At 44.2% G+C, this 26,103-nt stretch overlaps 1 protein-coding gene and 1 long non-coding RNA gene across 2 annotated transcripts in view; one reads left to right on the forward strand and one right to left on the reverse strand.

The window, feature by feature from the left end:
- LOC144596500 (ribosomal protein S6 kinase alpha-5-like) overlaps positions 1 to 13,139 on the reverse strand; it is a 55,723-nt gene extending 42,584 nt beyond the window's left edge. Inside the window, exons 1-2 of the mRNA XM_078404848.1 lie at positions 12,985 to 13,139; positions 1,090 to 1,161 (exon numbers count right to left, since the gene is read on the reverse strand). Coding sequence (XP_078260974.1) covers positions 1,090 to 1,161; positions 12,985 to 13,039 — 127 coding nt within the window. The 5' untranslated portion in view covers positions 13,040 to 13,139. The remainder of the gene's footprint in view (positions 1 to 1,089; positions 1,162 to 12,984) is intronic.
- A 187-nt stretch (positions 13,140 to 13,326) lies between these two features.
- The window catches only part of LOC144596503 (uncharacterized), a 28,225-nt gene continuing 15,448 nt past the window's right edge, over positions 13,327 to 26,103 (forward strand). Inside the window, exon 1 of the long non-coding RNA XR_013547620.1 lies at positions 13,327 to 13,455. This is a non-coding gene — a long non-coding RNA (uncharacterized LOC144596503). The remainder of the gene's footprint in view (positions 13,456 to 26,103) is intronic.

Consider the following 26,103-nt stretch of genomic DNA (forward strand, 5'->3'; position numbering starts at 1 on the left):
TGAAGAAGGCATTTGGCACTGGCAATGAGTCAGAGCACTGAGTACAAGATTTGGGACATGATGTTGCAGTTGTACAATACATTGGTGAAGCTGCACTTAGAGTATTGTGTACAATTTTGGTTACCCTGGTATAGGAATGTTGCTATTAAGCTGGAAAGAATGCAAAGATGATTTATGAGGATGTTATCAGGAGTCAAGGGCCTGAGTTATTGGGAGAGCTTGGGAAAACTAGAACTTTATTGCTTGGAGCATAGGAGACTAAGTGAGATCTTATAGACGTGTATAAAATCACGAGGGGCATCGATAACGTGAAAATGCAATATTTTTCCCTGAGAAGAGGAATCAAAAATTAGAGGGCATAGTTTTAAGATGAGAGGGAAAAGGTTTCAAAGGGACTGGAGGGGCAACTTCTTCACATAGAGGATAATGGGACGAGCTGCCAGAGAAAGTGGTTAAGGCAGGTACAATATCAGCATTTAAAAGAGAATTGAACATGTACATGGATGCAAAGGTTTTGGAGAGATATGGGCCTAACATGAGCAAATGGGATTAGCTTAGATCAGCATTTTGGTAGGTATGGATAAGTGGGGTTAAAGGGCCTTTTTCCCATTCTAACTCCAAGGTTGATTATATATATTTTTTTTAACTCAAATTAAGCATACGTAGACACAAAAAATTTGCATGAATAACTTTATATGAATAATAGATAATAGAATAAAACTCACCATTAAAGGAATTTTTTTTTTCAATTATATTTTTTACTACAACTTCTCTCCTAAAGATTTTTTGTAAAACTGTAATTTTACAGGCATTGACCCTACCTGGAAATGGTACCTGATTATAGAGAATTCAAATCCGATCTTCATTCATCAATATATAAACAGTTCCAACAAATAACATTAGGAAAAGAGAATTTGGAATGCAAAACAAGGATCAACTAATGTCAGTTAACTCAGAATAAAACACCAGAGTTTTGATTTTTTTTTTACCTCTCTCCTTCAACTAGCTAGGTGTTCTGATTTGTAAAATCTTGTCCTGAACAAAATTAACATATTTTGTTAAAGATTGATAGTTCTACCCAAAACTTACCTCCTGTTCCCAGAACCTTCAGTAACTCAAAATTTTCTAGTCCAACTCTTTCTCTATGTCCAGTGAGGTTAGCTGCCAATTAAAAGCACAAGATGTGTAATAAATACAACCAATTTCCCCTCAAAATGTAGACACAACAGCATTTAAAACATAAATTAGGAGAAGCATTCAGAAGGTCATGTAGTAACTGTGGGGAGAGGGAAAAAAAGTCATTTTATGCTTCATGAAAATAGGGAAAGAAAAGTCCATCAGAATTTGTACAGATGTTGAGGTAGAATAGACAAGATGAAAAGTCTAAGATATTGTGGGAACCAGGAAAGATTATATGAAAAAAAGGGGACATGATGGTATTAGGACAAGTAAATAAAGAAAAAAGAGATCAAGAGGATTGAGGGTAAATGGGAACTATCATGCCATCACCAACAATACTTCCCAAAGCAATGATGTGCAATTATTAAATTCAATGTTGGGTCAGGAAGGGTGTAAAGTGTCAAACAGAAATTTGATACCTACTTTACGTAAGGGTGTCAAAATATGTAATTCACAACCTCTGGATGTAAAGGATAATTGTAAGGGCGGGATGAAGAGATAATTCATCACTCACCACAACTTCAGATATATTTTTTTCATACTCCAAATATTGAAGCACATTTTTATATATTCTATATTCAAAGACTTCTGAAATGTTTATATATGGAATTATGAATGCTAGAATGTTGAAAATGTCAAAGTAAAAGGCCTTAACCCATTGAAATATGAACAGGGGGGTGGAAGAAAAAAAACATAGGGAAGGAGGCGAGAGAGATTTGAACAGACAAGCAACAGAGCAGGAAATATCTGACAGATGGCCGGAAAGGGTATGCCTGATAAATAACATTACAAAATGAGATTCAGGACAGTAGGATCAACTTAATTTATACAGTGGTCAAGGGTTTCCACTATGTTGCAAGAATTTCCGCTGCAGTGCATCCATCTTCCAAGTGCAACTTATGCCTGTTTTATAGCAAGTTTATTTTCTTGAGATTTCATTCCAACTCATTTGCTTATCTATAAAACACCCAAACATATTGGGATATATTTCTGGAGCAATTTAAAAAGAAACATTTAAAGACATTAGCTTGTTTTGTTCAACGGCAAATTTTGTGATAATTTAACATTTTATTCATGGAACGTAGTAATAATTGGAAAAGCGTTCATTTATTGCCCATCCTTAATTGCCACAGAAATGGACATTGCATGCTGGCCTTGACAACGACACTACATACCCTGCCAAAATAATTTAAAAACTCAAAATTTGCAACTGAGGAACATAATCTGAGAGAGATGTGTGCTACTAACAAAATTACAGCAGATTTCTTCAACAAAAGGAAGGTATTCTTGCTTTGTGACAAAACAATGGAAGTGCACTAGATTATTGCTGAGATGAAAGGTTTTCCCTGTGAAAGATGGAGTAGATTGGCTCTAAATTCTCTGGAGTTAAGAAGAATCAGAGGTGAGTTCATTGAAATATCCAAAATTCAGATAGGATTCGATCGCATGTAAACTGAGAGACTGTTTCTCCTTGCTGGTGGGACCAGAACCAGGAGGCTATTTCAGAGAGTCAGAGTCACAGAGCGATACAGTGTGCAAACAGGGCCTTTGGCCCAACTTGCCCACACTGGCCAACATGTCCCAGCTACACTAGTCCCACCTGCCTGCATTTGGTCCATATCCCTCCAAACCTGTCTGATCCATCCATTTCTCAGCATTAGGAGTTGCCCATTTGTTGCTGAGATAAACAGAGGTTTCTTTACTCAGTGGCCGAAACTTTTGATTTTCAGTGACCTATAGTGAAGGATGAAATTGATAGACCTCTGGACTCTGGGAATTGAGGGGCAAGGTTTAAGCGGAAAAAGTAGACTGGTGACCATTCAAGATCACAGTAATTAGTAAATCAAGCTCAGGGTACCAAATGGCTTAATCCAGGTTATATTTTTTATGCTTTGACTTTCAGACGGACCCCCGGTTTTGGGAAAGCATCCAAAGGTTAAGTTGAAGATAGGGCTTTATGAGAGGTTTCTGAGAAGTGTAGAGGCAAAAGGCCAAAGAATACAGTGATGTTCAAACAACATCCTGAGAGAGGTTGAGATTAACTGGGAAGATTAGAGACCACTGTTTAGAAATTGCTCTCTTAACCTTCAATGGCATTGACACAAACTGTCGTTATTTAAGAAAATTCCATGAAAACCAAGATCTTTATTGCAAAGTACACAGGTTTCATAAGTAACATCGCTGTGTGGGTAAACTTCAACAGGGATCTCTTGCAATGTCTCCCAGGTACCAGCAGCTGTGATCTCTGAGACCAGATCTTAAAAAGGACAAACACAATAAATTCCTACTTAATGAATGAATGCTTATACTTTGGAAAAATCCCCATGTTTATCGTCCTGTCCCCGTGACTTAAAGGTAAAGTAGATCAAATCTTCCTTCTTATGTTTCCTTGTGTAGCTGTGAGTAGCAAACTATGAGATGGGGCACAACTCAGGCATGAAGAAGGGTCTCAACCCGAAACATCACCTATTCCTTTTCTCCAGAGATGATGTCTGACCCGCTAAGTTACTCCAGCTTTTTGTGTCTATCTTCAACAGCAGATTACACTGATACTGAAGCAGAAAGTTTTAGTGATCTTGATTTCAATGGGAAAATCAGACGAGGCACAAGTGTAAGGTTTTATTTTAAATTGCATGAGGTCACAGATCTCAGCAAGGATTAAGAACATAATTTGAATGTTGTCTCTTTAAATGGCAAGATTAACAGATTCATAAAATCTAGCTGTTCATTGAGGGAATAAAAACTGCCATTTTCAGACCAGTGAGAGTAAAATATGCTGGAAATGAACTTCACATGTTGGACTTTTCCAGATATCATTTGGGGGAGGTTTCCACTGCAAAACAAGTGGTAGAGCTAACAAAATCCTTGGAGTTTAACTTCTCACTGATCTCACTGATCACTGATCGCAATATTGCTCCACATGAGGTTAGGGCCATCTTCAGCAGCCCTATGCCATGTTTCATGGAGGAAAGAACCGCAGATGCTGGTTTATACCGAAGATAGACACAAAATGCTGGAGTAACTCAGCGGGACAGGCAGCATCTCTGGATAGAAGGAATGGGTGACATTTCGGGTCGACATCCTTCTTCAGAAGAATCCAGAGATGCTGCCTGTCCCACTGAGTTACTCCAGCATTTTGTGTCTATACCACGTTTTTGTTGTGCAAAGGAAATTCTTGGCTAATAGCTTATTTTTTTTACTGACACAGCAAGTTGTATCATCTGCAGCTTGATGCTAAATATGCAGGGGAGCAACACGCACCATCCCCAGTTGTGAGATGGAGCTGCATATCATCACTATGTGAGTCCAAGTTGACCTGTCAAGAAACAAAGATTAAAGAAGATGAAAGCAGCAAAAAACATAAACTTTGAGCAAGATAACAATCTACACCTGGTTCTATACACTTCACATTTAGAGTGTTCAGAACTAACACTGCCCCCCCCCGGTGCAGATATTTTCGATGATGCTTACGAGGAAACTGTACAGAAAAGAAGCATATACAACTTAGTGAACAAAGCTTAGAGCCAAGAAAAAAATCTTGCATGACTAGCATCAAATCAGCGGAACCCAATGGAATATGATTGCAGGGCTACGAATCCAGAAGCCTGGACTACTGATTCAGAGAGATAAGTCCAAATTAATAATTTAACTTTAGTTAATGACTAAATTCTCAAATTTAAAAGATAGTACCGCTAATCGTGATGACAAAACTAAAATGTTGTTGTTTGTCCCGTCTGGTTGACCGTTTCTTTCAGGGAAGCAGCTCTGCTCCCGCCCCCCCCCCCCCCCCCCCCCCCCCACCCTCACCCACCCCCCCACCCCCCCCCCCCTCACCTGCTGTGACTCATATTTCATTTCAGAACCATCGTATGCACTTGACTTAACTGCTCGCTGTAATGGACTGCAAGTCACCTAGTTAAAGATTACTCAGTGATAATCAACAAATGCTTACCAGTGACAATCCGTATGCAATGAATGAACACAAACAAAAATGTTCTCAATTTGATGCAAGATACTGATGAAAAGTTATTAACACAAAATATTAATTCACTTTCCCCTGCCTGTCCAATCTTCTGAATATCTCCAGCATTTTTGGCTTTATTTCTCATTTCTTATGTTTAGCAAGAATGACATATAACAAGATATTGTATCTTGGGAATTCGGTTTCATCATTCTTTAAATTATTCTTGTTCAACTCAAGAACACAGAACCATTCACCAATGAAAATAGTAGCATTTGGTTGACAGATCATCATACGTACATTTATTATCTTATCTTTATGGTGAATGACTTGTAAAATAAAAAGGAGAAAACTGGAAGGAAAAGTATGATGAAGCTATTAAAAAAATGTTCAATGAAATGGCACAAATATATTTTATCACAGTTCATTCCAGTTAATTGAATATTATTAATTGATTTAAAAAATATCTAGTTGTTCTAATTAAGACAAGCAAATAAAACTATGCTTTTATTCTGCAACTTGCAATCGTTGACTAACAGATCTGCTGGTATTATGGCGCTCTTTTGGTTTCCCAGCACTGCAGGAAAGTAACACAGTCCTGTTATTTAAAGATTGCAGGTTGCAGAATGAAAGTTCAGTCATTTTCCCTGGCTGATAGTACGTTTGTCTGCAGTGTGACTATGTCAGAGAACATTGAATCCTTTCTCAGAAATTGTACACTATTGAAACTAGAACAAGATTAGCTCCTCCACATTCATTTGTTCTTTAGATCTTATCATTGTTACTCTGGCCAATAGAAGCATCTTTCAACAGAGCATCAAAAACTTCTACGTCAAACGACAAATAAATGCCAATCTTTCTCTAACTTAGTAACTTCTTCAACCCTCTTATCAATGGCAGAAAACTCAGACATTCAAAAAGTCTCTGATCTAAGTTAATAAAAGAGAACAAGATAGAGACACCTTCAACAGCTTTACTGAAGCCTGAAAGACTTTCATTATGACTTGCTCACGTTGCTTAAACAAACAATGATCAATAACATGAGGAATTATTTGGATGTAGCTTTTTTATCCTTCATCTTGGCAAAACAGTGTTGTTAAATCAAGCACAATGATAGAAACAATGCTAAAGAAAGCAAATAGCTAAATCGCTAACTTTCACTTTGCAAGAAATGAAGATAATGAAGAACACAAGTCACTGGAGCAAGGTTTTCCAAAAGTCATTCATATACTAAAACTCTCGTTTGTTTGTTTGTTCCTAAACTACAGCCAAAACGGTACACGATAGCACGACAATTTTAGGCCCACCTTAATCACCGTCATCCCTTTGGTGCTAATGGAAAAAGTTTCATTGAAATCGGTCTTATATTTTTAAAGTTATTCACATTTTAAAGTTTAAATCTATCTCCTCGGGAGGGAGTGGGGTGGAGGGGGGGAGCTGGGAGGAGGGAAGATAAGGGGAGTTGAGGGGGATGGAGTGGGGGGGAGGGGAAGGGGTAGGGGAGGGGGGTGGAAGGGGGAGATGGGGAGGGAGGGGGAAGGGGAGGAGGGAGGGGAGGGGAGGAGGGAGGGGGAGGGTGAAGAGGGGAGGGGAGTGGAGGGGAGAGGGGGGAAGGGGGGGAGAGGGGAGGGGAGGGGGGGAAGGAAGGGGAGGGGGGAGGAGAGGGTGCTGCACCAATGCAGGAGAGGTTTGGGCCCAACGGGTCCACTTGATCCATTACATTTAAAAGTAAGATGACAGAACTAACAAAGAGAGATGCCATTGAAAAAAAAATCATTTTCAATGCAAAAACCACTTCATGCATGTCCACAAGGAATGCCTGACTTTTAACCAGGAGAAAGTCCCAATATTTTGTGAGATCAATTGATTCCTTTGATTCTCCCAGCCAGCCATGGCTGATTTCCTGACCATCAAAATATCTTCACGGCTGTATTTCCATTTCTTATTTTCTACATTGGAGTTTCAAAAATAGACTTTTTGTCTGTGCTTCGTCCAAGTGATATAATGGATATTTTCCTGAAGGCTTAAAGATCAGGATTAAGTTGCGCTGACTCAAATAATAAGACAATGGAAACCTTCTTAGACTGATCACTTGGACAAAATCACCAGAAACATCTATTTTACTCTGGAGGGTTCCACCTGCTTGTTGAAAAGGAATGCTTGATAATCTGAGAGTTCTGAGATATTCTGAGAGTTTTTATACAAAGAACCAAACCATGATCTTCATGATATATTTGTTTTTAAACATATTCAATACATAAATGCTCAATAAAAGATGTATAAAACCTTCGAACTTCTAAAGCCTCCCTTTCCATTTGTGAAGTACATTTAAGAGAACGGCCCAGAATGATTGTTTATTTAACATTTCAATTAAGATATCATAACAAATAATGACATGAACTAATTATCCCTGCATCCCTCTCCAGCACTGAGTTCTGTAGCAGTTCCAGATTGAGTGAAATGCTCTCCTAACTTTGCATTAAATTTTCTGAGAAGTTTGGAGATGAATTCCTAATGACACCACTTACATTTTGTCACACATGCTTCCAAATGAAACAAACACTTGTAATCTACCCTGTTCAATCCTTGAGGTACCTGTATAGGTCCTGGTGCACAGTGGTAACAGAGGGTCCTGCCGTCCTCCTCGTGTCATGTGGGTTAGGTTACAAGGCTGGAGGAGAGGGAAAGGTGGAAAAGCAATTCTCATAGCTCCTAAAACTCTATGATGATAAAGACAAAGAAGGAGGAGCATCCCGTTGAACACAGATAAAAAGATAAAATTTAATGTTATGAAAGAAACTGGGAGATTAAAGGTTTAGTAGATGGTGATCTGCTTTCTTAGAAGAGGGTTACATCCTACATGATCAGAATGTTCACAAGCCAGAAGATCATTTTCTTCAGTTTAGTTTAGTTTTGGGATTGTAAAGGTTCCCTTCCAGTTTGAGAGAGTAGGAGAACTTCTTGAAGGTGGGCATGTCATGAAGAGACTCTGCAATGGAGCAGTAAAATTGAGACATAATAAACTGAAGATGCTGAAGACTGGAGCAAAAATAAAGTGCTGGAGGAACTCAGCAGGTCAGGCAACATCTGTGGGGAAATGAACAATCGATGTCCCAGGTCGAGACTCTTCATCTGGACCCAAAATGTCATCTGTCTATTTCCCTTCACAGATGCTGCCTGAGTGCTGAGTTCCTCCAGCAGTTTGATTTTTATTACTTCACAGTTTATTAGGACAGATACCAGTTATGGCCGACCTTATCCTGGAAAAGAATAAAGACACTTAGCATTAAAGTGCTGACAACATGGTTGTCACCTTGAATTGCTGTGCCTGTATGTCTACCATTGCCATGCTCTTCTTTGACTTTATTGTTGACCAGTGTGAGTTGAGAAGCACTAAGACAGGGAGGAGTGCCATAGGAGATTTAAAAATGCTTGCCATTGTGGGAGACAAGTCTGTGTACAGGAATTGAAGTCTGAGTGTATTCATTTCAAATTAACAATGATAAAAAACAGTGGCAAAATGATGGCTTTCTAAGGTAATGGAATTTATTTTACACTGAACCTGCATGTAACAAGTAGCAGGAAAATGAACTTTTCTGTGTAGCAATTTGCTGCCACCTCCTCAGCCTTTGTACTTTGGTGCCCCATTATCAGTTCCAGTACAAAGCATGTAGTTTCTCTGGTTCATCTTATCTACCAGGATGTTCAGATGGAACTTGCACAGGAGAAGGAATGACTCTTCTGCTATCCTTACTTCTGTTTTCAAATACAGCAGGAATACTGTGATTGTTAGAACCCCAGTATTAATCAGAATGGAATCAGAAATGGGTTTGTCTGAAGAAGGGTTCCGACCCGAAACATCACCCATCCATTTTCTCCAGAGATGCTGCCTGATCCGCTGAGTTACTCCAGCACTTGGTGTTCATCTTTGATATAAGTCAGCATCTGCAGTTCTTTCTTCCTACCCTCAGAAATGGGTTTCCAGGTGTGTGGCATGGGGTACTATCTGACCCTCAGACTAACACTTTAATGGCAGTGCAAACTGCTCGAACAGCATGTAAACAAATACTACTTCTAACCTACACAGACATGAAAGGGCTCATATTAACTGCACAGTGAAAGCTTAACCCTCATACCTAGCATCAATCCAACTTCTAGGCAAATAAATGTTGCTTGATGCTTCACATGGATTTAATATTGCATGATTTTGCTTTCTGAAGAACATGTCTGATAAATCTTTCCACCTAAACACCTAGCTCTAAATTAGCGATCAAACTATTTGAGTCAATAAAAGCACCTGGGAATGTCAAATGTTCTACTTTTACTGATTAAAACCACTCATCAATAAAATAGACAGCTTCACACATTGAGCCACTTTTTGGCTATTCAAAATAGATTATTGTCAGCGCAATTATTTTTCTGGTTAGATAAACTGACAGAACAATTTCCAATTAATAAACTTAGCAACATTCATGAAAGAGGCAGTATTTCTGGCAAATTGAGCAGTGCATCAAATATAAAATATGCTTTTGTAATCCTGGAGTGTTGCAGAGTTTGAAGGATACAAAAACAAGCAACATTGATAAATATCTGCAAGGAGGAGACTGCTTTTGACAACCAAGACCAGTTCATATTACTGTTACTGTAGCATATTATAAATCTTTCTTGTTCATGTTCCTTAATGTAGTTTTATAAGTACAAACAAAGGAAATTGTTTCAAACAAATAAAGATTACAGAATGGAGCAACTGGGTTTGTATTTGCTGGAATTTAGAAGGATGAGAGGGGATCTTGTAGAAACATATAAAATTATTAAGGGATTGAACATGCTAGATGCATGAAACATGTTCTTGATGTTCGGAGAGTCCAGAACCAGGGGCCACAGTTTACGAATAAGGGGTAGGCCATTTAGAACTGAGATGAGGAAAAACGTTTTCACCCAGAGTTGTGAATTTGTGGAATTCTCTGCCTCAGAAGGCAGTGGAGGCCAATTCACTGGATGCATTCAAAAGAGAGTTAGATAGAGCTCTTAGGGCTAGTGGAATCAAGGGAAATGGGGAGAAGGCAGGAACAGGGTACTGATTGTGGATGTTCTGCCATGATCATATTGAATGGTAGTGCTGGCTCGAAGGGCCGAATGGCCTACTCCTGCACCTATTGTCTATGTATCTATTTATCAGAAAAAAGACACAAAGTGCTGGTGTAACACAGTGGGTCAGGCAGCATCTCTGCAGAACATGGGTAGGTGACGTTTTGGTTCAGGACCCTTCTTCAGGCTGATTGTAGCGGGAGGACAAGAAAGCTGGAAAAGAGGAGGGGCAGGACATAGCCTGACAGGGTGGATACAGGTGAGGGTTCTTTTTCCTCGGCAGATGGTTGGACAAAGGCTAGAGAAGAATAGGCTAGAGGTGTGACACAAAAGGATTGAAGAATTGTGAACCTGGAGGAAGGAATGTAGACAGAAGGGGAGGGAAGCACTACATGCATTCAGGTGGGGGCACAGGGGAGGGGATGGGTGTGGAGGGGAATAAAGAAAAGGTGGAGGGAGAGGAAGGGGGGATGGGTTGCAGTTGGATTCAATGTTCATACTGTTGGGTTGTAAGTTGTCCAAGCAGAATATGAGGTGCTGTTCCTCCAGTTTGCCTGCATCCTCTCTCTGGCATTAGAGGAGGCCAGACAGAAAAGTCAGCATGAGAATGGGGAGTTAAAATGGTCAGTAACCGGGAGATCCAGAAAGTCTTGGCGACTGAGCACGTGCCCAGTGGAACAGTCACCAAGTCTGTGCTTGGTCTCACCGATGTACAGGACGCCACACCAGATGCACGAGTTGAGGTTACAGTTGTATTATCAAAATCTGTTCAGATGCATAAATATTATGAATGTTACAATGTATCTGGGATTTTTAAATATTGTTGTTACAAACAATATACATTCTGGAATCACATTTGTTTAGAAAAGGCAGATTAAAATGTATTATATTTGTTAAACATATTGAATTATAGCATTGTTTCCACTGTATCTCTCCATGACCCTATGACTCCATTATATCATTTATTTTGTTAATAATGTCAAACTGCAAAGACTGCACTATTTTTTAAAATATAATGTTTCCCTTGATTTGAGCTCATCATAATATGATGGTCACCAACCTAAGTGTTTTAATGTTACATATTTTAATATTGTGTGCTTTAACTATTTGTCTCATTACAATGCTCTCATTACATTTACAAACTAAGAAAAACAGATTGTTAATGATGCCAGTTTTGAAGCATTTGCCATTATTTGACAAGGAATATGATTCAATAGGTGTACAATTCAATTCATTGAAAAGTACTTCAGCTCTATCAAATATTTCATTGTCATCCTTGATTGAAAAAGAATTCAAAGACCAAACCTATTCTAGAAAAATAGATGAGGAAGAAATATTTGAAATGACCAGGAGGTCCATCAAGGGAAGATAGGTTATCAATTAAAGAGCTGACATTTCCAGAACTGATAAAGGTTTTACACACCAAGATTTATCCAGCATTACTATTTTAATTTAGCTTTTGGTTTTTTTTTGAGAGCTGAAAAAGTACACATTTATAGTTCTGTAAGTATACTCAAAGAACATACTAATTTGAAATTCAAAATTAAAAATTTTTTTTAATGAATATACAATGTCAGCTAAAGAAATTTTAAACATTGCCCAGATGCAATCAATAGATCAAAACATCAGATCATGAGAACTGCAAAACGTTCAGATTAAAACATCAAAATAAATAAACGCAGTCTGCCTATTTCCCCATAGATGCTGCCTGACAGGCTGAATGCCCCGCATCTTGTCTTTTGCTGCCTGACCAGCGCCTCCAGCAACTGCATGCAGTCTCTTGTGTTACTAAATATTGATCGCTGATTTTTTGCAAGTAGAAATAAATTTGGCAGTGCATAAATTGTTATGAGGTACTTCTTAGAAATTCCGCAAAATACATTACAAAGGTGTAGTTATTGCAATCCCAACAGAAATTCCCAAAACAGAATCCAAGCTACCCGCTTTTTACACGCTTTCGACAAACCAAACGAAGTATGTCGGAAGAAACTACAGATGCTGATTAACACCGAAGATAGGCACAAAATGCTGGAGTAAACCAGAGGGACAGGCAGCATCTCTGGAGAGAAGGAATGGGTGACGTTTCGGGTCGAGACCTTTCTTCAGACTTCCAACCAACACCTGCAGTTCCTTCCTACAACATGTCACCTATTTGTGTTCTCCTGCCATTACTCCGGCACTTTGTGTCTTTTTTTTTGTTAACCAGCATCCGCAGTTCCTTGTTTCTACAAAACTTGACTCTGTTTTGTTGGGGATCGGAAAGCACAAATCGTTTCGACAAGTACTAGCATGCTTTAAAAATGTTGTGAGAATACCTTCCCTCCAGTTTGTTATTGTGTTGCTCTCAAATGCGCCACATTACACCTGCTACCAAAAGCCTGATTCCCCTTTTCTGTTTCTCGGCGGTGTTTGCAGTAACTAACGTAGGCAGATATGCCTTTCTCCCAGCTTACAACGGCATCCAAGTTATGAAAACAATGAATTATTGGATGCACCGATCCAGACAAGTCCTGCCTACAGATATACCGATTGACAAGTCAATACAGGAACACCAGGTTCAAAGTGTGCATTTAAAAGGCAGACAATAAACAAACATTTACTGGAGTCCGCATATTGGCTTATTATTGTTAAAGCAGGCGGCTTTCCCCAAAATCAAATGAAAATTTAAAAAAATGGTCAGCTGCACTGCGTAGAGGCACGGGATTTTTTTAATGTTTTGATAAGTAAACAAGACATTTATAATTTAAAACTCTTACCATTTGTCAATTCGTGTTTTACAGTGCAACTCCCCTCCTCGGCGTCATCTCCCATACTGAGTGCAAATCTGATCCGAATTTAATGTTAAAACTCCAAGTTTTTTGAAGAAACAGAAGGTGTGAGCTCGGACAGGCTTTGCACTGGATCGCCGGCAGCCGCCGTCTCCGAGAAAGTCTCCCTCTTTCCGAAAACTGGTGTGGCCGCGACATCTCCCCGCACGCTGCATCACGGGAGTTGTAGTTTGCACGGACTGCTCTCAGTCTCTTGATGCCCGGAGAGCTGCAAATAAAACGACAACCCCCAGGGGTTCTTGTATTGGGTCATGCAAGCGGCGATGAACAGGAGAGTAAGTCCGCCTCCTATCTGGCAGACTGATCCTCTCCTCTCGTTTTCCCAACCGGGAGACTCCATCGCATCCCTCGAGGAGGTACAGAAGTTTTCTCAAATTCATATTGCAAGCTAATTGGACCGTGAGTAATTTTAACTAATACTAGCACAAGTGTGCCCGTTGGGCCCGTCCTCGTAGGGTTTCCATTGTAACCTGGAGGGGAGTGGGGGGGAGGGAAGGGGAGGGAGGGAGGAGGGAAGTGTGGAGTGGGGAGGGGAGGGGAGGGTTGGAGGGTGGGTAGGGGGGGGGGAGGGAGATGGGAGGGAGGGGGGAGGGGGGAGGGAGGGGGAAGGGGGGAGGGAAGGGGGGAGGGAGGGGGAAGGGGGGAGGGAGGGGGACCTCCCCTTTTCCCAGTACCCCTCTTTCCCCGTTGGGCCCGTCCTCGTAGGGTTTCCATTGTAACTGGGAGGAGGGGAGGGAGGGAAGTGTGGAGGGAGGAGGGGAGGGGGAGGGAGGAGGGGAGGGGGAGGGAGGAGGGGAGGGGAGGGGGGAAGGGGGGGGAGTGGGGAAGGTGGGGGAGGGTGGAGAGAGATTGGAGGGAGGGGGTAGGGGGAGGGAGGGGGACCTCCCCTTTTCCCAGTACCCCTCTTTCCCCGTTGGGCCCGTCCTCGTAGGGTTTTCATTGTAACCGGGAGGAGGGGAGGGAGGGAAGGGGGATGGAGGGAGGAGGGAGGTGTGGAGGGAGGAGGGGAGGGTGAGGGAGGGGGGAGAGGAGGGGGAGGGGAGGGTGGAAGGGGGGGAGGGGGAGAGAGAGGGGAGGGAGGGGGTAGTGGGGGAGGGGGAGGGAGGGGGGGGAGGGGTTGAAGGGGGGAGGGAGGGGGACCTCCCCTTTTCCCAGTACCCCTCTTTCCCCGTTGGGCCCGTCCCCGTAGGGTTTCCATTGTAACCGGAAGGGGTGGAGGGAGGGTGGAATGAGGTGGTATAAGAAAATAACTGCAGATGCTGGTACAAATCGATTTATTCACAAAATGCTGGAGTAACTCAGCAGGTCAGGCAGCATCTCGGGAGAGAAGGAATGGGTGACGTTTCGGGTCGAGACCCTTCTTCAGACTGATGTCGGGGGTGGGACAAAGGAAGGATATAGGTGGAGACAGGAAGATAGAGGGAGATCTGGGAAGGAGGAGGGGAAGGGAGGGACAGAGGAGCTATCTGAAGTTGGAGAAGTCGACGTTCATACCACCGGGCCGCAAACTGCCCAGGCGAAATATGAGGTGCTGCTCCTCCAATTTCCGGCGGGCCTCACTATGGCACTGGAGGAGGCCCATGACAGAGAGGTCAGACTGGGAATGGGAGGGGGAGTTAAAGTGCTGGGCCACCGGGAGATCAGTTGCGTTAATGCGGACCGAGCGCAGGTGTTCAGCGAAGCGATCGCCGAGCCTGCGCTTGGTTTCGCCGATATAGATAAGTTGACATCTAGAGCAGCGGATGCAATAGATGAGGTTGGAGGAGGTGCAGGTGAACCTCTGTCTCACCTGGAAAGAATGTTTGGGTCCTTTGATGGAGTTGAGGGGGGAGGTAAAGGGACAGGTGTTGCATCAGGTGGAATGAGGTGGGACGGGGAGAGGGATGGAACGGTGGAGGGAGGGGGAGGGATGGAGGGAAGGAGGGATGGGGGGGAGTTAGGGGTGGAGGGGTGAGGGAGGTGGGGAGGGATGGGGAGGGAGTTGGGGAGGAGGGGGGGAGGGATTGGGGATGGAGGTTGGAAGGAGGGGGGAGGAAGGGGTTGAGTGGGGAAGGGGGACCTCCCCTTTTCCCAGTACTCCTCTTTCCCCCACCATCAAGCCCCCTCCGCAACAACCCCTGTTGTCCCTCTCCCAGTCCCCATTCTCAGACCCCCCCCATGCTCTCTCACCCCCAGACACACTCTAAATGCTTTTTTCGAAAGACCTGCCCCGGTGGCCCACGAGCATAGGGGCCCCATGCTGTTCTGTGTATGTTAAGTGACTCGCAATAACAATAAACGCTACTTTAAAACAAATAGTGCTTTTCTTGCAACATTCCCGGTGACTAAGTGCTTCTCACGGCGATATGTGAGCTCTCTCCGCGATATATAAGTGCTCTTCGCAACAATGTCACACAAGCTGAAGACCTTGAAAAAAAAGGTCAGAAATAAAAAAATGTAAATTTAAAACCTCTGTAAATAGTAGACACCCAATAGCAGCTGCTTGTCGATTGTGACGTCACACGCTGAATACCGCGGGGGGGGGGAGGGGGGACAGCTCGAGCTCATCTCACAGGGGCATTGTGACATCACTCGCTGAAGACCAATAAATCAGTTAAAAAATGAGATGTCTAAACTTTTAAAACCTCTGTAATTTAAAATATATCAATAGTCAATAGTCAATAGTCGTTTATTTGTTACATACACATAAATGTGTAGTAAAATGAAACATTACCCGCAGTTGAACAATAAGACCAATAAGATTAATCAATAAAAATGCAATAACACATACAATCACAACTAACACCAAACAAAAAGAAACATCCATCACAGTGAGTCTCCTCCAGTCCCTCCTCACTGTGATGGAAGGCCAGAATGTCTTTTTCTCTTCCCTGCCGTCTTGTCCCGCGGTCAGGCTGTTGGAGTTGCCACGTCGGGGCGGTCGGGGCTCCCGATATTGAAGCCCCCGCTGGGCGGTGAAAAAAAATCCCGCGGCCTATTTCAGGCCGCGCCGGATGGTGAAAGGTCCGTGGCGGGCCGACCCAAGCCCCGCGATTCGGGGCGGGCGAACACGTTGCCTCTGCCGCTGCCGGAGCTCCCGATGTCGGCCCCCACCCAGGGGCCTGCGGGCTTCCGACGTCCACGCGGCCCGCGCCGGAGCCTCCGGAGACGAGTCGCAGCCGTTCCCGCAGCATTCGCAGGCAGCCAGCGCCGCAGGTGGTGAGTCCGGACCGCGGGCTCTGCGAACCAGAGACCCAGGTGGTCCCAGGTGCATGGCCGGTGGTAGGCCGCAACGGGAACGGAGACACGATACAGAACAAAGGTCGCGTCTCCGTTCTGGAGAGAGAATGTTACAGTTACAGTTCCCGTTCCCTCCCACCCCCCCCCCCCCACCCCCAAAACATAACATAACATACAACACTACATCATATTAACACTACAATTGAGACAAAAACAACAAAAAACACAAAAGACAGACGGACTGCAGGCAAGCCGCAGCTTAAATGAAAATATCACGGCCGGTTTTCCAGGAGATTGGCGATTCAGTCGGTACAAAAACCGTGGCGCGACGGATTACCGTTTTGCCGAAATCACTGATAGGTACAAACTAAAAACATGAAACATATATATAAATATAACACAAGACGACAATATCCGTATTTTTAGAGATTATCCTGCTGAGGTGGTTAAGAAAAGAGCACTTTTTAATGAGACAAGATCAATTCTGAGGAAGATCCCATCGCTCAGATTCGGAATGTTGTACCCGGCCAAACTGCGAGTCACCTACAAGCAGACAGAAACCTTTTATACCGATCACAATAAAGCATTCGAATTCGCCCGAGAGATTGAAAACTCGCTGAAGGGATGAATACCACTCCACGGCTGTAATCACTGGCAGAGAACTGATTGGGCTATAAGGCGTTATAATTTAAAGTTCCAAGACCAGTGAATAAGCTATATGACTATTAATCTTTATTAACTACTATTAATAAAAAAAATATTATTAATCACTACCAATAAGAAGTTCAAGTAACACTTGACTCATGTAAATTTTACTTTTAACATTTAACTAATACACCCTAGGGGGGAAAACTAGCCTATTTTGGATTTTGGATTAAATTCCTTTGGGCCTGTCCTGTTTATTTTCCCTTGCTTCTAAAAGTATATATATATTTTAAAACAGGGAAAAAAAAAAAAATAACTGTGTTAAAAAACGGAGCTAGTATTAATTTCTTTTTACTTCTCACGGAAGTCCTTAGATTTTTTGCCACCTTAGGGTGGCTAACACTAACTGCACTAATTGTAGTTGTAGTTTTAGTTGTCTCTTCTTTTTTCCTGCACTCTTTTAACCTTTTATATATTGATTTTTTTTTTAGATTTAACTTTTATTATCATGTTATTTTTCAGAAATTATATACTTTTAGGAGATATTTCCGGGAGGCACTCTACGCTGTACAAAAGATCATCCACCCCTCATTCAAGAAAAATGTTGTAGTCCGGGTGCCAGACCATTTGCTTTATTATAGACCATTTATCGGTTAAGATGCAAGATTCTATTAGGAAAACAGGGGTTAAAGGTATTACATTTTGTAGTTGGAATGTCAAGGGTGTTAATGAACCAATTAAAAGAGGTAAAGTACTTTCACATTTAAAATCTATTGATGCAGACATAATGTTCCTTCAGGAAACTCATCTTAAAAATGTAGCACATAATAGACTGAAAGGCAAATGGATTGATAAAGTATTTCACTCATCGTTTCCCTTTAAATCAAGAGGTGTTGCTATTTTAATTCGTAAGGGTATACCATTTATAAATACTTCCTCTATAGTCGACACTGAAGGTAGATATGTTATATTAGTGGGAGAACTATATTCTACAAAATTGATATTGGTGAATGTCTACGCACCAAATTTTGATAATCCGTTATTTTTAAAAAAAATATTTAATACCATTCCAGAATTTGGACAATATAACTTGATAATTGGAGGAGATTTAAATTGTACATTAGATTCTTATTTGGATAGATCTTCAACTCAAAGGAAAACAAAATCCAAGTCGTGTGAATTATTAAACTCTTATATAAATAATGCAAATATAAAAGATGTTTGGAGGATTGATAATCCTTCAGGCCGAGAGTATTCATTTTATTCACCTGTGCATAAAACTTATTCAAGAATTGATTATTTCTTGGTGGACTCCAAACTTATTCCTTATACGTATAATTCAAAATATCATAATATTATTATATCCGATCATGCCCCTTTAACATTTAGGGTAAAACTCCAAGGAGTAACGGGGAAACAGACTAATTGGAGATTTAATCCGCAAATCTTAAATGAAAAAGCATGTTATGATTATCTTAAATCGCAATTTGAGATTTTTTTTAACGCAAATGACCTTCCTGAAACACCTGCGTCCCTGCTGTGGGAAACATTTAAAGCGTTTGTGAGAGGATGTATTATTGCTTTTCAAGCGTCTCAAAACAAGAAGAACCGAGCTGAACAGAATGACCTGGAAAGTCAGATAAGACAGTTAGACATAACAAATGCCATCGCTCCCTCTATTGAAATACATAATAAAATTGCAGCTCTCAAATATAAGTTAAATTATATCCTTTCAGCTCATATTTTAAGGCTTTTTCAATATACTAAACAAAAACATTTTGAATTTGGAGATAAACCACAGAAATTGCTAGCACGTCAACTCCGTAAATTAGAAGATGATTCTACAATTCATAAAATTAGATCAGAAAATGGAGATTTGCTTAAACTACCTAAGGATATTAATCAGAGATTTTTGCAATTTTATCAGTCATTATATTCATCAAAAATAACAGATACTTCTGCGCAGATGCAAAAGTTTTTGCAGGAATGTAACCTTCCTGGTTTGAATGTGAGTGATAGAAATTTACTGGGCGCAGAAATAACTATGAAAGACGTTGAAGAGACTATTAAATCCATGAAAAATGGGAAGACTCCTGGCCCTGATGGCTTAAATAATGAGTTTTATAAAAAATTCAGTGGTTTGATCTCTCCACGTTTGCAAACTGTATATAGTCACGCCTTTAAACAACAGAGATTGCCACAAACTCTGACTGAATCAACAATAATCCTCATTCCTAAAAAAGATAAGGATTCTGAAGACCCTGGTTCGTATAGGGCGATAGCTCTTTTAAATACTGATCAGAAGATATTAGCGAAAATCTTAGCTCAGAGATTAAGTCTAGTTATAGACAAATTGATACACCCCGATCAATCAGGCTTTATAGCCAAACGATATTCATTTTTCAACTTGAGACGCTTGTTTAATATAATTTATTCAAATAGACTATTAAATGAAGATTTAGCAATCATCTCGCTAGATGCTGAAAAAGCATTTGATCAAGTAGAATGGCCCTATCTTTTCTCAGTGATGGAAAAATTTCAACTAGGTGAAAATTTTTGTGCATGGGTGAAACTTTTATATACATCCCCAACAGCTAGAATATTAACTAATCAAATGCTGTCATCTAAATTTCATTTAGCTAGGGGTTGTAGACAAGGATGTCCACTATCACCACTTTTATTTGCCCTTATTATAGAACCACTTGCTGAGAGTATTAGATCAAATTCAGATATTTATGGCTACAACACTAAACATACAACCAATAAAATTTCTTTATATGCGGATGATGTATTAATATATATTACAAAGCCAGAAATTAGCATTCCGAATTTATTAAATCTCATAACTCAATTTGGTTCATTTTCAGGTTATAGAATTAACTGGTATAAAAGTGAAATTATGCCAATAATGGAGCATAATCCGGCCATACTTCAACAATTTCCTTTTAAAATTGCCTATGAAAAGTTTAAATATCTTGGAATTTACGTGACTAGGAAATATACTTCTTTATTTAAATCAAATTTTCCTCCTTTACTTGCTAAATTACACAGAAATATCCAATTTTGGAAAACACTTCCTATATCATTAGTTGGTCGTAGTAATGCTATAAAGATGATCTTTCTTCCACAGCTATTATATTTATTTCAAGCAATTCCGATCTACCTTCCAAAAAAGTTTTTTTTAAAAATTGATTCAATTGTTACTAATTTTATTTGGGACTACAAGACTCATAGAATAAATAAAAGACACTTATGTAAGTCTAAAATTAATGGAGGAATTGCTTTACCTAACTTTTTATTTTATTATTGGGCGGTTAATATTAAAAATATAACCTGCTGGTTGGATGATTCTGATCAACAATCGGATTGGTTAAAGATGGAGAAAGAGGATTGTTTACCATTTGATATTGGTGCGATCCTCTTAGCTCCAATAAATTTAAATAAAAAAACATATGGAGGTAATCCCATTATACATAGTGTTATCCGTACCTGGAAACAATTAAAGCTTACGTTAAAATTGAGTAAACTATCTGTTTTCCTTCCTATTGCGAATAATCCTTCTTTTAAACCGTCTGTCTTAGATAGAGGCTTTGCTCAATGGAAAAGTTATGGAATCAAAAGGGTGGGAGATCTTTATCATAAGGGAACTTTTCTTTCGTTTCAGGAGTTACAGCAGAAGTACGGATTACATGTTAATAATTATTTTAGATATTTACAACTTAGAGATTATGTAAAATCACACATGCAAGAATATAAGTTTAGAGGTCCAGAAATACTTGATGTATGCCTGAATCGACATTATAACTCAAATAAATTAATATCTTTTATTTACAATATTCTCCTTGACATTGACATTCCGTCATCAGAATCTTATAGACGAGCATGGGAGGACGAATTGAATCAAGTTATAATGCAAGATATATGGGATGAAAGTTTACAACATATACATCAATGTTCATTGAATACTAGACATTCCTTAATACAATTTAAAATAATACATAGATTACATTATTCGAAGACGAAATTAAATAGGATTTTTCCTAGTATCTCTCCTATGTGTGATAAATGTCAATTTCAAGAAGCTAATTTAACTCATATTTTCGTAACTTGTATAAAAATGCAAAACTTCTGGTTGGAGATTTTTAAAATAGTTTCTAAAGTTATTAATAAAAAATTAGATATGGACCCAAAATTAATTATATTAGGATTATCAGAACATACTACAAATTTTACAGTAAGTCAGGTACATTTTCTTGATTACAGTCTAATAACTGCGAAAAAACTAATACTTAAATTTTGGAAAAAACCAATAACCCCCACAATTAAAATGTGGACTATGGAAATGACAGAGACCCTGCATTTGGAAAAAATAAGGTTTGCCTTAATCGACAAACCTGAGTTATTCTTAAAAATATGGTCTCCATTTATTGAATTTTTAGAAAAGTAAATGGGTTTGGCACAGGACTAAAATAAAAAAAATATTTAAAAAAAATAAAAAAATTTAAATAAAAAGTTGAAACTTGAGTTGGGGGTTGGATGTACAGCTGTGGTTTTTGTCTCCCGGATCTACTCCCGTTAATTTTTATTGTTAGATCTTTTTTTTTTTTTAACCCTCTTACTCTCTCTCCCCAAGTTTATAGTTTTATATTTTTATTTTTACTTTCTCTCTTCAAAAATTTAAAAATTGAAGCTATGTAAGAACTTTGTAACAAATGTGTTTTTTAAAAAATTTCGATTTGTACATATGCTTTTCAAAAAAAAAATAAAAATAAAAATATATATAACACAAGATCTGAGTTTTAATAGTATACTAGCACAAGTGTGCCCGTTGGGCCCGTCCTCGTAGGGATCCATTGTAACCGGGAGGGGAGTGGGGGGTAGGGAAGGGGGAGGGAGGGAGGAGGGGAGGGATGGGGGGGAGGGGAGGGGGGAAGGGGGAAGGGGGGGGGAGGGGAGGGGGGAAGGGGAGGGGGGAAGGGGGGGAGGGAGGGGGGTGGGGGGAGGGAGGGGTAGGGGAGGGGGGAGGGAGAGGGGAGGGGGGGGAAGGGGGGAGGGGTGAAGGGGGGAGGGAGGGGGACCTCCCCTTTTCCCAGTACCCCTCTTTCCCCGTTGGGCCCGTCCTCGTAGGGTTTCCATTGTAACCGGGAGGAGGGGAGGGGAGGGGAGGGAGGGAAGGGGGAGGGAGGGAGGAGGGAAGTGGGAGGGAGGGAGGAGGGAGGTGTGGAGGGAGGAGGGGAGGGGGAGGTAGGGGGGAAGGGGGGGAGGGAGGGAGGGGAGGGGGGAAGGGTGAGGGAGGGGGACCTCCCCTTTTCCCAGTACCCTCTTTCCCCGTTGGGCCCGTCCTCGTAGGGTTTCCATTTTAACCGGGAGGAGGGGAGGGAGGGAAGGGGGAGGGAGGGAGGAGGGAGGTGTGGAGGGAGGAGGGGAGGGGGAGGGGGGAGGGGAGGGGGGAGTGAAGGGGGGGAGGGGAGAGGGAGAGGGGAGGGAGGAGGGTAGGGGGGGGGAGGGGGAGGGAGGGAGGGTGGAAGGGGGAGGGAGGAGGACCTCCCCTTTTCCCAGTACCCCTCTTTCCCCGTTGGGCCCGTCCCCGTAGGGTTTCCATTGTAACCGGGAGGGGGGAGGGAGGGTGGAAGGAGTGGGGAGGGGGAGGGGGAGAGGGATGGAAGGGTGGAGGGAGGGGGGAGGGATTGGGGGAGGGAGGGAAGGAGGGAGGGGGGAGGGAGGGTGGAAGGAGGGCGGAGGGGGTGAGGGATGGAAGTGTGGAGGGAGGGGGGAGGGATTGGGGGAGGGAGGGAGGAATGGAGGGAAGGAGGGAGGGGGGGAGTTAGGTGGGGAGGGTTGAGGGAGGTGGGGAGGGAGTTGGGGAGGGAGGGGGAGGAGGGGGGGAGGGAGTGGGGATGGAGGTGGGAAGGAGGGGGGAGGAAGGGGTTGAGGGGTGAAGGGGGACCTACCCTTTTCCCAGTACCCCTCTTTCCCCCACCACCAAGCCACCTCCGCAACGACCCCTGTTGTCCCCCTCCCCAGTCCCCATTCTCAGACCCCCCCCATTCTCTCTCTCCCCCAGACACACTCCAAGTGCTGTTTCGCAACACTTGCTCCGGTGGCCCACGAGCATAGAGGCCCCATGCTGATCTGGAGGGAGGAGTGGAGGGAGGAGGGGAGGGGGAGGGGGAGGGGAAGGGGAGGGGAAGGGGGGAGAGGGGAGGGAGCAGGGTAGGGGGGGAGGGAGGGGGAGGGGAAGGGGGAGGGAGGGGGACCTCCCCTTTTCCCAGTACCGCTCTTTCCCCGTTGGGCCCGTCCTCGTAGGGTTTCCATTGTAACCGGGAGGGGAGTGGGGGGGAGGGAAGGGAGGAGGGAGGTGTGGAGGTGTGGAGGGGGGAGGGGAGGGGAGGGGGAGAGAGGGGGAGGGGAGGGGGGAGGGGAGGGAGGGGGTATGGGGGAGGGAGGGGGAAGGGGGGAGGGAGGGGGACCTCCCCTTTTCCCAATACCCCTCTTTCCCCGTTGGGCCCTTCCCCGAGGGGTGAGGGAGGTGGGGAGGGATGGGGAGTTAGTTGGGGAGGAGGGGGGGAGGGAGTGGGGATGGAGGTGGGAAGGAGTGGGGAGGAAGGGGTTGAGGGGGGAAGGGGGAAAATCGTGGCGCTACGGTTGACCGTTTTGACGAAATCAGAGAAACCGTTGTTACGCGCATACCAGGTCAAACCCCCCAAAAAAATATACACAAGAAGTGAGTTTTAATAGTATACTAGCACAAGTGTGCCCGTTGGGCCCGTCCTCGTAGGGTTTCCATTGTAACCGGGAGGATGGGAGGGAGGGAAGAGGGAGGGAGGGAGGAGGGAGGTGTGGAGGGAGGAGGGGAGGGGGGAGGGGAGGGTGGAGTGGAGGGGGGAAGGGGGGGAGGGAGGGGGACCTCCCCTTTTCCCAGTACCCCTCTTTCCCCGTTGGGCCCGTCCCCGTAGGGTTTCCATTGTAACCGGGAGGGGGGGAGGAAGGGTGGAAGGAGGGGGGAGGGGGAGAGGGATGGAAGGGTGGAGGGAGGGGGGTGGGAGTGGGGGAGGGAGGGATGGAGGGAGGGGGGGAGTTAGGGGGGAGGGTTGAGGGAGGTGGAGAGGGATGGGGGAGGGAGGGGGAGGAGGGGGGGTGTGGGGATGGAGATGGGAAGGAGGGGGAGGAAGGGGTTGAGGGGTGAAGGGGGACCTCCCCTTTTCCCAGTACCCCTCTTTCCTCCACCACCAAGCCCCCTCCACAACGACCCCTGTTGTCCCCCTCCCCAGTCCCCATTCTCAGACCCCCCCCCATTCTCTCTCTCCCCCAGACACACTCTCAGTGCTTTTTTCGAAACACTTGCCCCGGTGGCCCACGAGCATAGGGGCCCAATGCTGATCTGTGTATGTTAAGTGACTTGCAATTTAAAAAAAAGACGTAAAAAAAAGATAAGTGCTTTTTAAGTGCTTGTTTTGAAACATTCGCGGTCACATAGTGCTTCTCACTGCGATCTGTTAGTGGTGCTTTTCGAAACAATGTAGCACCCATCTCACACAAGCATTGGGAGGATGGGAGGGAGGGAAGGGGAGGGAGGGAGGAAGGAGGTGTGGAGGGAGGAGGGGAGGGAGGGGGGGAAGGGGAGGGGGGGAAGGGGGGGGAGGGGGGGAGGGGGGAGGGAGAGGGGAGGGAGGGGGGATGGGATGGGGGAAGGGGGGAGGGAGGGGGACCTCCCCTTTTCCCAGTACCACTCTTTCCCCGTTGGGCCCGTCCTCGTAGGGTTTCCATTGTAACCAGGAGGAGGGGAGGGAGGGAAGGGGGAGGGAGGGAGGAGGGAGGTATGGAGGGAGGAGGGGAGGGGGTGGGAGGGGGGAGGGGAGGGGGAAGGGGGGGAGGGAGAGGGGTAGGGGGGAGGGGGAGGTGGAGGGGAGGGGGGAGGGAGGGGGGGAGGGGAGGGGGGAAGGGGGGAGGGAGAGGGGTAGGGGGGAGGGAGCCGGGGAGGGGAGGGGGGCAGGGGAGGGAGCGGGACCTCCACTTTTCCCATTACCCCTCTTTCCCCGTTGGGCCCGTCCTCGTCGGGTTTCCATTGTATCCGGGAGGAGGGGAGGGAGGGAAGGGGGAGGGAGGGAGGAGGGAGGTGTGGAGGGAGGAGGGGGAGGGAGGGGGGAGGGGAGGGGGAAGGGGGGGAGGGAGGGCGACCTCCCCTTTTCCCAGTACCCCTCTTTCCCCGTTGGGCCCGTCCTTGTAGGGTTTCCATTGTAACCGGGAGGAGGGGAGGCAGGGAAGGGAGGGAGGGGGGGAGGGGTGGAGGGAAGGGGGGAGGGAGGGGGGTAGGGGGGAGGGAGGAGGGGGAGGGAGGGGGGAGTGAGGAGGGGAGGGGATGGGGGAGGGGGACCTCCCCTTTTCCCAGTACCCCTCTTTCCCCGTTGGGCCCGTCTTCGTAGGGTTTCCATTGTAACCGGTAGGGGATTGGGGGGGGGGGGTAAGGGGAGGGAGGGAGGAGGGAGGTGTGGAGGGTGAGGGAGGGGGGAGGGGAGGGGGGATGGGGAGGGAGAGGGGTAGGGGGGGAGGGGGAGGGAGGGGGGAGGGAGGGGGGAGGGGAGGGGGAAGGGAGAGGGGGAGGGAGGGATGGAGGGGACGGGGGGGGAGTTAGGGGGGAGGGGTGAGGGAGGGTGGAGGGAGTTGGGGAGGGAGGAGGAGTTTTAGGAGGGAGTGGGGGTGGAGGTGGGAAGGAGGGGGGAGGAAGGGGTTGAGGGGGGAAGGGGGACCTCCCCTTTTCCCAGTACCCCTCTTTCCCCCCACCACCAAGCCCCCTCCGCAACGATCTCTCTCCCCCAGATACACTCTCAGTGTCTTTTCACAAAATTTCCGGTCACTAAGCTTCCGGTCTTAAGCTCAGGGGTGACCGAGCTTTTGCGGTTGCAGCTCCTATACTGTGGAACAGCATCCCTCTCCCCATCAGAACTGCCCCCTCCATCCACTCCTTTAAGTCCAGGCTCAAAACCTATTTCTACTCCCTCGCGTTTGAGGCTCATTGAGGAGGTGCTGTGAACTGTTTGCGTGCCACTGTATGTTTCATTTTTTTCCTTAGTACCTAATCAGATGTACAGCACTTTGGTCAACGTGGGTTGTTTTTAAATGTGCTATACAAATAAAATTGACTTGACTTGACCAAGTGCTTCTCATAAAAAAATGTAAATTTGT

The sequence above is a fragment of the Rhinoraja longicauda genome, chromosome 9 (genome assembly GCF_053455715.1).
Source record: "Rhinoraja longicauda isolate Sanriku21f chromosome 9, sRhiLon1.1, whole genome shotgun sequence".
Taxonomy (NCBI): Eukaryota; Metazoa; Chordata; class Chondrichthyes; order Rajiformes; family Arhynchobatidae; genus Rhinoraja; species Rhinoraja longicauda.